At 44.8% G+C, this 13,620-nt stretch overlaps 2 protein-coding genes across 4 annotated transcripts in view; one reads left to right on the top strand and one right to left on the bottom strand.

Moving 5' to 3' along the window:
- The window catches only part of TRDMT1 (tRNA aspartic acid methyltransferase 1), a 104,498-nt gene extending 99,118 nt beyond the window's left edge, over positions 1-5,380 (bottom strand). The window contains exon 1 of one of the 3 annotated variants that reach the window (XM_025000332.2): positions 5,358-5,380. The gene's annotated coding sequence lies outside the window, so the exon portion shown is untranslated. Of the gene's footprint in view, positions 1-3,908; positions 3,999-4,173; positions 4,261-5,357 lie in introns of those variants that run through there. The other 2 variants (XM_015473979.3, XM_025000333.2) reach the window with 2 other exon arrangements.
- Positions 5,381-5,418: 38 nt separating this feature from the next.
- Positions 5,419-13,348, top strand: VIM (vimentin). Its single transcript, NM_173969.3, has 9 exons — positions 5,419-6,109; positions 6,741-6,801; positions 9,377-9,472; positions 9,559-9,720; positions 10,215-10,340; positions 10,879-11,099; positions 11,510-11,553; positions 12,081-12,166; positions 12,987-13,348. Exons 1-9 carry the CDS (start codon positions 5,547-5,549, stop codon positions 13,026-13,028), a joined length of 1,401 nt encoding a protein of 466 aa, NP_776394.2. The 5' UTR covers positions 5,419-5,546; the 3' UTR covers positions 13,029-13,348.
- The last annotated feature ends 272 nt before the right edge of the window (positions 13,349-13,620 follow it).

The raw sequence follows: 13,620 nt of genomic DNA on the forward strand, positions 1-13,620 counted from the left end.
TGAAAGTTTCCAGTCTTGTTAGCTCGCTGTGTTGCCTTATATAGACAGGGAAGTTCGAAGGGGAAGCTGTAGTAGTTCATGGGGTTTAGAGTGTGGGATGAGTTAAGTCTAACTTTGAAAATGATGTCTTTGAAGAGACAGAAAGAAATCTAGGTGAAAATATTTCACTCTCGAGGTAAAAATTTAGAGCCAAGTGAAAACCAAACTCCCTTCTTATGTATTATGAACCACTGTTTCATCATTTGAATAATGTAAAACATGATATTCTAAGGATCTGTCAAATTCCTTTAGGAAGCTGCTCCTTCACAACATAACCTGGTAGTTATCCTATTCCTACAGCTCCTGAAACACAGTACGCCCCTAAATAATTTTTGTGAATTAAATTAGTTAATAGCAAGCAAAATGTCATCAAGCCAATGAGAAAAGTGCACTTGGAGTCAGAAAGGGCTCAATTCAAATGCTTGCCCCTAAAACGGGTATGCTGCTGCTGCTAAGTCACGTCTGACTCTGTGCGACCCCATAGACGGCAGCCCACCAGGCTCCCCCGTCCCTGGGATTCTCCAGGCAAGAACACTGGAGTGGGTTGCCATTTCCTTCTCCAATGCATGAAAGTGAAAAGTGAAAGTGAAGTTGCTCAGTCCTGTCCAACTCTTAGGGACCCCATGGACTGCAGCCCACCAGGCTCCTCAGTCCATGGGATTTTCCAGGCAAGAGTACTGGAGTGGGGTGCCATTGCCTTCTCTGGTATAGGCAATCTTATTTACAAAGCAGAAATAGACACACAGATGTAGAGGACAAATGTATGGCTACCAAGGGGGTAAAGAAGATGGGAAGAAAGGGTAATTGGGAATGACACATATACACTATCAACCCTATACATAAAACAGATAACTAATGGGGACCTACTGTATAGCACAGGAACTCTATTCAGTATTTGGTGATGACCTAAATGGGAAGGAATTCCAAAAAAGAGGGGGTATGTGTATATGTATAGTTGATACAAAGTTCATATGGTCAAAGCTACGGTTTTTCCAGTAGTCATGTACAGATGTGAGAGTTGGACCATAAAGAAGCCTGAGCACCAAAGAATTGATGCTTTAAAAGTGTGGTGCTGGAGAAAACTTTTGAAGGTACCTTGGATGGCAAGGAGATCAAATCAATCAATCCTAAAGGAAATCAACCCTGAATATTCATCGGATGGACTGTTGCTGAAGGTGAAGCTCCAGTACTTTGGTCACCTGATGCAAGGAGCTGACTCATTGGAAAAGATCCTGATGCTTAGAGAGATTGGAGGCAAAAGGAGAAGGGGTGGCCAGAGCATGAGATGGTTAGATAGCATCGCTGACTCAATGGACATGAATTTGAGCAAACTCCGGGAGATAGTGGAGGACAGAGGAGCCTGGCTGTGCTACAGTCCATGGGGTGGCAAAGATTTGGACACAACTTAGTGACTGAACAACAACAGCTGATTCACTTTGCTGTACAGTAGAAACTATCACAACATTTAAAGTGACTATACTCCAATAAAAATTAAAAGAAAATGCTTGCCCCTTTCCTGCCTCCACTGCTAGTTATATCACCATGGGCAGATTTTTGGCTTGCTTCTTAGTTGCCTAGTCTTTAAAATGGACCATCTACTATATCCTGCAGTATGCTAGAAGAGCATTCAGTTAAATTAAACGAATTCAAGTTTCCTGTCATCCCATAGACACAAAAACTAAAGCACTAACATTACTGAGTATTATTATTATCTTTAATACCACACCCTTTAGATTTTGCCATGGTTTCACCCTGTCACATTAGACATCTTCTCATTGCTGACATTCCGTCCAGGCGCTCCAGCTAGAAGCTGGTCTCTTTTGGCACGACCTCCTGCCACCCAGCTCTCCTAAAGCCTCCACAGGCCACTAAGCTCCTGTCCACATGGCTGGCTGGTCTGTCAGCTCAAATTGCCCAATTCAACTGACATCACCACAGCTTGCAAATTCCAAAATCACTGTTGAGTACTTTAGATTTGGTCATGTTTATGCCTGGCCTACAAACTGGTCCACTGTGTCCTTATTTACAGACAACTTGCAGCACACAGTGTTTGAAGATGCTTCAGAGTCCAGCATTCAAAAATACTCTGGAGATAGATTTTCACAGCAATCAAAAAATAAATATGAAAACCAAGAAAGTGATATCTGTGCACTGTTTACTTCCAAAAGGTACTAAGAACACAGGGGTGCAGATAGAGCAGGATTAGTTACCATGTTCAAGGATATTAGTTCAGAAAGATAGATTCCTTCCATGGATGACCATCCTCCCTTGGTTGAGGCACTATCCTGGGTGGTATATAATTTACCTCAGAATGAAATAAAATTTTTCCAAAGTCTCATGCATTCTGCATGAATTGAGTAGAAGTGTTTCAGTAACCTTCAGTTTTCTACACTCTACAGTCCACCCCAAGCTATGGCAATTTCTAATGAGAAGGACATATTGGATCCTGTATATCTGTGTGTGTGTGTGTACACGTGCTGTATGGCAAGTACTATGGATTGAGTGTTTTTGGCCCCTACAATTTATATATTGTAGTCCTAATCGCCAGTGTGTGGATATTTGGAGTTGGGGCCTTAGGAAGGTAATTAGGTTTAGATGAGGTCACAAGGGTGGGGCCCCTAAGGTGGGATTAGTGTCCTTTATAAGAAAGGAAGAGACCACAACCTGCACTCTTTCTGCCAAGGGAGGACAAAACAAGGAGGTCATCTGCAAACCAGCAAGCAGACTCTCATCACACACCAAATTGGCTGGCACCTTGATCTTGGACTTTCTGCTTCCAGAGCTGGAAGCAATAAATGTTTGTTGCTTAAGTTGCCCAGTCTACTCAAGACAGCAAGTGAACATATCACAATCCTGAGAATACAGATAGGGGACAGGTTAGAAAGGAGAAGGGATGCCCCTGAGATGATGAGGAGGGCCAGCGGCCACCCCAGAGGAAGCCACCATAGGCCTGAGGAATTTGCTGTGGTCACCAACAGGGCACCCTGCCACACCGCACCAGGGCCTTGCCCTCATTTTCCGTAGTGAGTCAGACAGCAAGCGTCCTCTGACAGCACCAGCGCATTGCCCTGGGATCAGCATTTTAGGAGGGAGTAAGATTCACCCTCCCTTCCCCCAGAGGGAGATGGCTTTTTTCTCATCCTAAGGTTCCATGCAAACTCACAATGGTGACATTTGTTGAGCAGTGGCTTGAATAAAGGGCTCTCAGAGAGTTAGAGGGTAACACAGAGCCTGAGCGGGTCTGTCAGGGCGCCATGCCCCAGGAATGCTCAGGAAGGACCCGCAGCCTTCCAGAGAAGGAGAGAGTTAAGGATGTCCTCAACAGGGGAGCGGTACCACCAGGGCTTCTGCTGCTCAATCTTGTCAGCTCGATTTGACAGAACTGAAATGTGGTAAACAAAATATTGCCTAAAAGAGGCTTGTACAGAAATAAACCCTTCATTTGGTTCCAAACTATTTTTCTTAAATGCCAGGTAACCTTCAGTACTCCCCTTTCAAAACAAATAAACAAACAAAAATCAGAGAAAAGGATTTACCTCTTCCTACCCTACCCCCCCATTCACTACAGAATCAAGATGCTTTTAACAGTGGTTTGGGGGTTAATCCTTTCAATACTCCTTCAGTCTTGTAAATATAAACAAACAAAAAACCTCTGAATTTTAAATTGCTGTAGGTATCACTAAAAGACTGTCTTGGATTTTCTTTGTCTCTCTTTGCGGGTAACCATTATGTTCTTCGTGCTACGAACATTGCAACAAAAACCTAGTTGAGGGATTTATCTAGAAAGATTTTGGTGTTAGGAGTCTGAGCACTCCCTTGGCACCCTACACCAAATCATTTTGCCCGGTACTCAATTTTGTTTCTCTTACTTTAAGTCCAACTGCAGGAATTCTTCTGGAAAATCGACCAACGGACCAGTGACTTTTCCCCGACAAGACACCAGAATCCTGCAGGGTGCATCATCACTAAACAAAAAATGAACACATAAATCCAGTTCCTGCAAACATTCTATCATCTGAGGCTAACTAACTGCCTTTCTAACTAATCATCTAATCAACTAACTGCCTTTCATTCATCAAATTAAACATTTAAAGAATCACCTAATTCATTCTTATAATTAATGCAGGTTTATACCTTGAACGACTTCCGCAACAGCAGAAAAACCAGAGATCAATTTGATTGTGCAGCTGCGGACGCAGAGCTTCCTCCTTCACCCCAAACTTCCAGATCCTGTTAAAAGCCGGGTGTGGTTTTATGGGGGGAGGGGGAGAGCCGAGAGGAGACCAGAGAGAAGAGTGAGGGGGAACTTGGCAAGAAGAACTTCCCCGGAGTGCATTTGTGATGCCCAAGACCCGCGTTCGGCGCTTACAGTATGTGTGCAGAAGTTTCTTTCTACAGAGAAGCCTGTACATCGGAGCAAAATCTGGCTTTGGCGAGTTCTTAAGAACTCAGGGGCGCGCTAGTCTTCACGCAGGCGAACTGCTCACGAGAAAGCTGAGGCCCAGCTCGAAGTTGTGTAAAACTTCGAACAAACAGTGCGCGCGGGCCCGGGGAGGCTGGAGTCAATCTCGTCTAACGGTTTCCCTGTACCGCTACGAGCCCTCGGCGGGACAGCCGGGTGCAGTGACTCAGCGACCCCACCCTTCTCCCCCGGGCCTTCCTCAGCCGCCGCCTCGAAGCGCGCACCGTCCAAAGGGGACCCAGCCCGTTAGGTCCCTGAACAGTAATTCCCAAGACAAGAGGACTAAGAGAGACGGGGTCCGCATCGGATCCCCTTTCGAAGCAGGCTGTGCACACACTCCTGTGCGGGGCCCGAGCCCTGAGTCCAGAGCTGTGCGCGCCCCCACCTCGCGCTCCAATCTCAGGCCCTCTTTGTTTCTTTCTCCACGCCTCCAGTTCTGCGGGATCCTGCACTCCCCCTCCTCCTGCTCCTTGGCCCGCGGGGCTCGGCACTCACTCTCTCCCAGTTAAGTGCAACCGAGTTGCGGCGCGCCCCTCCCACCCGCGCGCCTCCTCCTACATCTCTTTGGCGCGGAGCCCGGGACCCCTCTGGTCCAGTCCTGGCGGGGTCCCCCTCCACCACTGCGCGACCCCTCCTTTATCAGCACCCAGAGGTGAGCAGAGCTCGGGCCACCATCAGGAAAGCCCCTGAAAGTCCCAGCCCAGCTAAGAAGTAACGGGACTGTGCTCAGTCCCCGTTGGGGAAGATGGGGGAGGAGGACGGCTCCGGGGCGCCCCCGCCCCAACCCCCCGCCCAGCCTTCCCCATTGGCTGGCGCACTCCGTCGCCGAGATGGCAGTGGGAGGGAACCCTCTTACCTAACGCGGTTATAAAAACTGCGCCCCGCGCGGGGTCCTGTCCTCTGCCACTCTCGCTCCGGTGTCCCCGCGCCAGAGACGCAGCAGCGCTCCCTCTGCCCACACCCACCGCGCCCTCGCGCTCGCCTCTCCTTCCGGAGCCAGTCCGTGCTACCGCAGTCGCCCAGTCCACCACCACCCTCTGCAGCCATGTCCACCAGGTCCGTGTCCTCGTCCTCCTACCGCAGGATGTTCGGCGGCCCCGGCACCGCAAGTCGGCCGAGCTCCACCCGGAGCTACGTGACCACATCCACCCGCACCTACAGCCTGGGCAGCGCGCTGCGCCCCACCACCAGCCGCACCCTCTACACCTCGTCCCCGGGTGGCGTGTACGCCACGCGCTCCTCGGCCGTGCGCCTGCGGAGCGGCGTGCCCGGCGTGCGGCTGCTGCAGGACTCGGTGGACTTCTCGTTGGCCGACGCCATCAACACCGAGTTCAAGAACACCCGCACCAACGAGAAGGTGGAGCTGCAGGAGCTCAATGACCGCTTCGCCAACTACATCGACAAGGTGCGCTTCCTGGAGCAGCAGAACAAGATCCTGCTGGCTGAGCTCGAGCAGCTCAAGGGCCAGGGCAAGTCGCGCCTGGGGGACCTCTACGAGGAGGAGATGCGAGAGCTGCGCCGGCAGGTGGACCAGCTCACCAACGACAAAGCCCGCGTCGAGGTGGAGCGCGACAACCTGGCCGAAGACATCATGAGGCTCCGGGAGAAGTAAGGAGGCGCCCACGCGGGGCTGAGGGAGGGATGAAGTGGATACCGGAGCTGCCACGCCCTTGGGGATGTGGCCCGGGCGGCGGCTGCCGGGGGGACAGCGAGGGAGCAGGGTTGTGGCTTAAGCGGTACGGGCCCCGCCCTGAACCAGGATCTTTCAAGTTAGCATTTTCCCTCTACCCCTACTTATTGCCCAAGACCGCACGTTTCAAGTTGCAGACTTTTTAAAACTACCACTGTGTACTCTGCTGCTGCTGCTAAAGCCCTAGAAAAGGATGAACGCGGTTTCCCCAAACTTTGAGAAAAGTTTCCTGGCCCCCTCTGGCGGGCTGCCAGCCAACGGGCCTTGGAGGGAGCGAGACAAAGGGATTGTAGAGTCTCCTCCGCGGTGGGGTGGTGGCGGGCGTCTCGCAGGTCGGGGTGGCGGCAGTGATTGCTTTTCCACGCAGAGGCCAAGGTCCCGCTAAAACTTGCCTAGGACAGACAGCAGGTCTAAGCCGCGGTCGCTGGTTGAGCGCGGAGGTGGCGCAGCAACTCTTGGGTCTCTGCGCTACGACTGGGTGTTTGGGTGTGGTCGCCCCGCCCCTGGCGGTTTCCCGGTTCCCCTGTGGTTAATCTGAAACTGTTTCAGGTTGCAGGAGGAGATGCTTCAGAGAGAGGAAGCCGAGAGCACTCTGCAGTCTTTCAGACAGGTTGGTAGATTCCGTTCCTACTCGAAGCCACCGGACGCCACCCGCCCAGCCAACCCACGGGCAATTCTAAAAGTTCCGTAACCCAAGTCTGCATCATACAAAACTTCACGTCTGCGCGCCAAGCCCCCTAGTGGCAGAGAGACCGCAGTTCTGGATAAAAGCCCTTGAATGATTAAACCGTTCCGTAGGACATGGTCTTTAAACATTTTTAAATTTGTTTCAAGATTCTTTTCCCAAGAAATGATTTTTTTTTTCCGTTTCGTGTTTGCAACACGTTGATATTTTGATTTTGAAGAGTTACAGTTTGATTTAGGTTGCGGTTTTGCCAAAGTTGACTACCTTTTATAAGGCCACAAAAAGCACAATTCTGCCCTGTAGTTTTAGATGTGAAATGGATGGGAGGATCGGAAACTTAGTGTAACTGAACTTCAGCCAGAAATTTTCTTTTCTTGCCGGCAAGTTCTATTGTGGCCCCAAGGTTAGACAGAGTATTGCTATGCACAACTAATTTGTGATCTAATAAGGATGAAAAGGAGCCATCTGTCCCCTTGGCTGAAAGGTATTAATGGTTTCTATGGGCTTCACTATGGAATGTAGATACAGACATTCTGGCAAGTGTGGTGGCTCTGGTCAGAAAGAATAGGAGTCTTTGTATTCCTGGAGACGCTTTGCAACAGGCTACATTCTTATTGAATATGTAATGATGCAAGCACTGTTCTAATTGGACACAAGTATTTGCTAACATCCCGTTATCTAATATCTGGCCCAGACTCGAAGTATGTGATGTGAAAAGTTCTTAAAGCTGAAGTCCTACCTCACATTTGGAAAGGCCTTCCTTTTTTGAATCCTTGTATTCTTTAGCATTTTCTCCATAAAGAATAAACCTAAAAATGAAGGATAGGATTTTAAGAAAAATGGTTTTCCTGCTCCAAAGATAGATGGCGTTTAAGGATTTTTAACTTAAAGTTGGATCCCAACTTTAGAAGACTAGTTGCCAGCAGTTTTTTCCTCCTGAATACTCACTGGGACTGGCTCTAAAAGCTCCCTCAGGCAGATAGTCTAGAATACATTTTGAAGCAGAAATGCATTTATCAAATTAAACACAGAAATGTGTGGTTTATTTCAGTCATTGAGCATTTCTGATCATCATGTCTGTAATGTTTTCTTCCCCGGTAGTAGCTTCATATAAAATAATATTAGTATAAATTGTTCCTCCTATTTAGGGATTAAATAAAACCACTCATATTCTTTTCAAAGAAGTATAATAACACATAGAACTTTTGAAAATTGAGAATAGTAAATTATCTTTTGCAGTGATTAACAACAAGCAAAAATGATTTTTTCCCAAGACTGATGATTTTATTATCACCCCTTTCTCATTTACTTTTCCATGAAGGTGATAGAAACAGGTCTACATTTTAAGACTAACCTGAACTCCAAATATAACTGCTTACAAGATATGTGAAGTGAAAATCGCTCAGTCGTGTCTGACAGTCCATGGAATTCTCCAGGCCAGAATACTGGAGTGGGTAGCTTTCCCATCTCCAGGGGATCTTCCCAACCCAGGGATCGAACTCAGGTCTCCCGCACTGCAGGCAGACTCTTTACCAGCTGAGACGCTAGGGAAGTTGGCTTACAAGATAAGAGATATAAAAATCCTCAAGACATTCCCTGAGGGGAAATAAAATCTTTCCACCAGTTTACACATGGTGAAAACATAGGAGGAGACCAGAGCAATAAAAATTTTACATATAGTATGTGCATGTTGATTAGTCATTCTTAAACAGGCTAAAGAACTGAAATGACATAGTACTAAGTGAAAAAGATGTGGACACACCCTTGTGGGATGAGATAGGTGACTTTCAGGAGAAAAATCTACCAGAGAAAGCAAAGCAAATACAGTTCAGGGTTACACTTCTTTTTCTTTATTTGGCTGAACTACATATTTGCCAGTGTACATCTTGAATTGTAGTAAAGATCTAGGCTTGTAACTTGAATGTCAGGTAAATTGCTCGGGATCCTGAGAAAAAATTTCAGAAGATTTGAGGAGACAAAAAGAGAGCTTAGGTATTATGTGCTGAAACTTCAGGAGCACAAATTTCTGTTCTGTGTTCTCATGTACACATGGAGGTGTGAAATCTGATCAGCTCCTGTTATTCTATCAATATTATTCCATGTTACCCCTGCCTCAAAAAAATTTAAAATTCTGTGACACTGATTTTCTAGATTTAAAAAAGTAATGAAAACTTCACTGATAACTATGAACTCAGTAATGATTGATTGCAGCCTGCTATGCTGGCATACAGTTATTTATTTTTAAATATTTATTGGTCACCTTGAGTACAACTCAATGGATCACAATTCAAGTTGGTTAATGAAGAGAAGAAAACAGTATATTGGAGCCCTGGGTGATTTACAAGCTTATTTAAAGGTTATAAAATTTGTCAATGCCCTTTTCATAGTAAAGAGGCTAAGTTTGTCTGGTTCATTTAAAATGAACAAATAGGATAAGCCACAGACTTCATAGCATCTTCCTCCATGTCCTGTTTTTTTTTTTTTTTTTCCTTTTCAAAAGGATGTTGACAATGCCTCTTTGGCACGTCTTGACCTGGAGCGTAAAGTGGAATCCTTGCAAGAAGAGATTGCCTTTTTGAAGAAACTGCATGATGAGGTAAGAAGAGTCACTGTCTGTGAACAATTGTGGGTGAAGCTGCTCCCGTACTTGGCACAGCTGACCTTGTATCTTTCTTTCCTCAGGAAATCCAGGAGCTTCAGGCCCAGATTCAAGAACAGCATGTCCAAATCGATATGGATGTTTCCAAGCCTGACCTCACGGCTGCCCTGCGTGATGTCCGTCAGCAGTATGAGAGCGTGGCCGCCAAGAACCTTCAGGAGGCTGAGGAATGGTACAAGTCCAAGGTACAAACAAGATAGTGTGGCCAGAACAAATGGAAACCATTCTGTTTGCTGTACCTGTCTGTGGTTCCTAAGTACCTTTTAGCTCCCTAGTTTAGCTGGCTTTTCTTCTTGTTCAAGTTTTATGTCTTGCTGTGCTTTGCACATTCCCCCATCGTTTCCCACTGCCATCTGTCACCCTACTTCCAGGTAACCCCAAACTATGCTCTTGACCTCCACCCTCTGCAAATGAGGGCAGCAGAGTGAATTTATGCTTGAAAATCTCAACATCCGCCTTCCACCTCATTTTCTCTGGTTATCAAAACAAATTTAAACATATCCTGGAAGATGTTGAGTTTGGAACTTTGAGTGTAAAATTTGATTGGCATCATACCTTATTTACTTATTTCTTTGTTCACCATCTTTAAGCTTTCTCATTTATCCAGGCCACGTAGAATCTTGGAGGATTTGTGGATGAGGCCCGTGGCTGACCCGGGTTTCTGCTTCCTCCCTGACAGTTTGCTGACCTCTCTGAAGCTGCTAACCGCAACAATGATGCCCTGCGCCAGGCCAAGCAGGAGTCAAATGAGTACCGCCGGCAGGTGCAGACTCTTACCTGCGAGGTGGATGCGCTCAAAGGGACTGTGAGTATCGTACTTCCTGAACAGAAGCCAGATCACCAGCTTGTAGCCATTCAGGTGGCCAATCTGAGGGTGCTCTTGGAAGAAAACTTTGTTCAAAGGGAGAAAAATTGGCATTTTAATCCCAAGAAAATAATTAGTTCAGATTCATTCAAAAAGAACTTGGAGATCCCAAGGTTTTAATTTACCTATATTATTGTTTCCACTAGGAAGGAACCTGGTACATTATTTTCCACCAAAAGTTGGAGTTTTTCCCATTTGCTACGAGGGGAAATGATTGCAGATAGTTTGGAATGGTTGGGATTGTTGTTGTTCAGTCACTCAGTTGTTTTCAACTCATGGTGACTCCGTTTGGCCTTTCCCAAGCAAGAACACTGGATTGGGTTGCCATGTCCTTTGCCACAGGATCTTCCCAACCCAGGGATCGAACCTGAGTCTCCTGCATTGGCAAGCGGATTCTTTACCGCTGAGGTTGGGGGAATAGCTGTTTTTGTTTGTTTCTGGGAAATAACACCAGCCACCTTTCTCATCTTTCCTGCAGAACGAGTCTCTGGAACGCCAGATGCGTGAAATGGAAGAGAACTTCTCTGTGGAAGCTGCTAACTACCAAGACACTATTGGCCGCCTGCAGGATGAGATTCAGAACATGAAGGAAGAGATGGCTCGTCACCTGCGCGAATACCAAGACCTGCTGAATGTCAAGATGGCGCTCGACATCGAGATCGCCACCTACAGGAAGCTGCTGGAAGGAGAGGAGAGCAGGTAGGGAACAGGGCTCCTGTGAGTGAATTCCAGCTGCCCTGGGCTGGTACACGCACCATTCATTTCATATTCAGAACTTCAAGGTAGCTCCTGACCACTTTTTACAGATGAGAAATCTTCAATTCAGAGAGACTGAGTTCCTTGTTCTAGTTAATCACCTGAACTGGGGTCTGAACCTGCAGTTGATTCTGTGAAAACCAGTAGTCATGCTACAGTACTTCCAGTCCCTTGTAGGAAACGCTTGGAGTAAAATATTTAAATGTACTAATGGGACCAATCATGAGTTAATTCTTCTAAAGCAAATCCGTCACCAATGAATTATAAGCATAAATTTTCTTAATTGATGAAAATAACTGTATAAATTTGTTTCTCATTGTTTATGAAAAATGTGACTGTTTCTCTTTTTATAGGATTTCTCTGCCTCTTCCAAACTTTTCTTCCCTGAACCTGAGGGGTAAGCATTTGATTATCCATTATGAAAATTTTTATTCATTTATTTATTTAGTTGACTAATCTCTGTGGAATGTAGGATCTTAGTTCCCCGACCAGGGATTGAACTTGGGCCTCCTGCAGTGGAAGCATGGAGTCCTAACCATTGGGAATTCCCTATGAAACATTTTAGCAGCTTGTAGCCATTCTGCTTATAAAACACTCATTTTTAAAATTGAAAAATACCATAAAGGGAAAATTCTCTAGGAGAGCCATAATTTTCAAACAAATACAGTTTTATATTCTGTACTTCCAGTTAAATTGAAACTCCATTTTTCTTCCTCCTGATGGAATAAATGTTAAAACAGTCCATCCCATCCTGATATCTCAGTAACATTAGCCCCTGGGCTTGAAAACTGGTGATAATCTTTTAGAATTATTTTGGGAATAGTGCCTTAAACAATCATGAACAAAAAACCTAATTTTTGGACAAAATTGTTTCTTTTTAAAAATTTCATTTTTACTCATTTTGGACCTATTTTCTTTATTCAGAAACCAATCTGGATTCACTCCCTCTGGTTGACACTCATTCAAAAAGGACACTTCTGATTAAGACGGTGGAAACCAGAGATGGACAGGTTGGTATCTTTAAATCAAAAAGAAATAATCTTAGGCCAGCATTGATAAGCCTTTAAATCCATAAATCTGTGTCAGATACAGCTAGCTAATTTGGGAGGTTTCAGTTTCAATCATGTCTCCTAAAAGGAGCATAGTACTTCTTCCAGCCAGTACCCACATCCAACTAATTATTTGGCTCCTAGCTGCGAAGGTGAGATAATAGTCTGCCTTTGTCCAAAATTAGTGATTTACTTTGGTGCTTAATTTGAAATAGGAGTACTGTTTCCTTACGTTATTTCCTAAACTAGATTCATGAGACTAGGTCATGATTTCATATCGACTATGTCAATATTAGGAATGTTTTGATCCTGCACATAGGGCCTTCCCTGGACACTCCTAGGCCTTGTCACGGTGTGATACAAAGACATGGCGTATGGCTAAGTAGTTTCTCATTACCTCTCTGTGCCAGGAAAGACAAGGTCAAATGTATTATAATCTTCAAGTGATCTTCCCTTGCACATCAAATGTACTTATTATACAGTTTAGTATTCTTTAATTGTAAGTTTTGCTGCTGACAATTATTACGGCATTCTTCACACACATAGTATTTTTAAGTCATAGCATCCTATTGGATACATATTTTGCCTATAGGTGAAGAGCATCTTACATATGTCTCTCTCCCCACTCTGTGAGCCTTTTCATAAAGAACCAATGTAATCTTCCAATTTTCACCATAAATGATATCCATATCCTAGGATTTTTCTTTGACAGGCTTAATGGGATCATTTCTTCATTAGTATGTAGTATTGTATTTGAGTTGAGTTCTATTTTTCTTAACAGGTTATCAACGAAACTTCCCAGCATCACGATGATCTGGAATAAAAACTGCACATACTTCGTGCAGCAAAATACTACCAGCAAGAAGGAAAAAAAAAAATCCATATCTTAAAGAAACAGCTTTCAAGTGCCTTTCTGCAGTTTTTTCAGGAGCGCAAGATAGATTTGGAATAGGAATAAGCCCTAGTTCTTGAACCAACACCCGTAAAAGATTTAGAAAAAAGTTTACAACATAATCTAGTTTACCGAAGACGCCTTGTGCTAGAATACTTTTTAAAAAGTATTTTTGAATACCATTAAAACTGCTTTTTTCCATCAAGTATCTGACCAACTTGTTTCTGCTTCAATAAATCTTTGGAAAACTCTGGTGGTATCTTACTTATTTGATAATATCTAAATAATTCACTAAATTTCATGAGAATATTTATGTTTTGGTTAAGTATTTTTTGGTCAAGTATTGGACCAAGTATTTATTGGTCAAACTGCCACAAAATCAAGGTTAGGTTAACTTGAGAAATTCAACTTTATGCTTGAAACTGAGTTTTAAATTTGGTCATTTTAGGTAGATCTTGCTTCTTTGCAATTCAGTTGCTTTTTAAACTTACAAATAGATGTTATAAAATAACTCGCAATGACA

This window comes from Bos taurus, chromosome 13 (genome assembly GCF_002263795.3).
Source record: "Bos taurus isolate L1 Dominette 01449 registration number 42190680 breed Hereford chromosome 13, ARS-UCD2.0, whole genome shotgun sequence".
NCBI classification, from domain to species: Eukaryota; Metazoa; Chordata; class Mammalia; order Artiodactyla; family Bovidae; genus Bos; species Bos taurus.

What these genes read in the sequence shown, in the direction of transcription:
- VIM (NM_173969.3), top strand. Translation starts at nt 5,547, where the DNA reads ATGTCCACCAGGTCCGTGTCCTCGTCCTCCTACCGCAGGATGTTCGGC. An exon ending in TGGATGCGCTCAAAGGGACT is followed by an intron (nt 10,341 to 10,878) that starts GTGAGTATCGTA and finishes TCTTTCCTGCAG; the next exon opens with AACGAGTCTCTGGAACGCCA. An exon ending in CTGGAAGGAGAGGAGAGCAG is followed by an intron (nt 11,100 to 11,509) that starts GTAGGGAACAGG and finishes CTCTTTTTATAG; the next exon opens with GATTTCTCTGCCTCTTCCAA.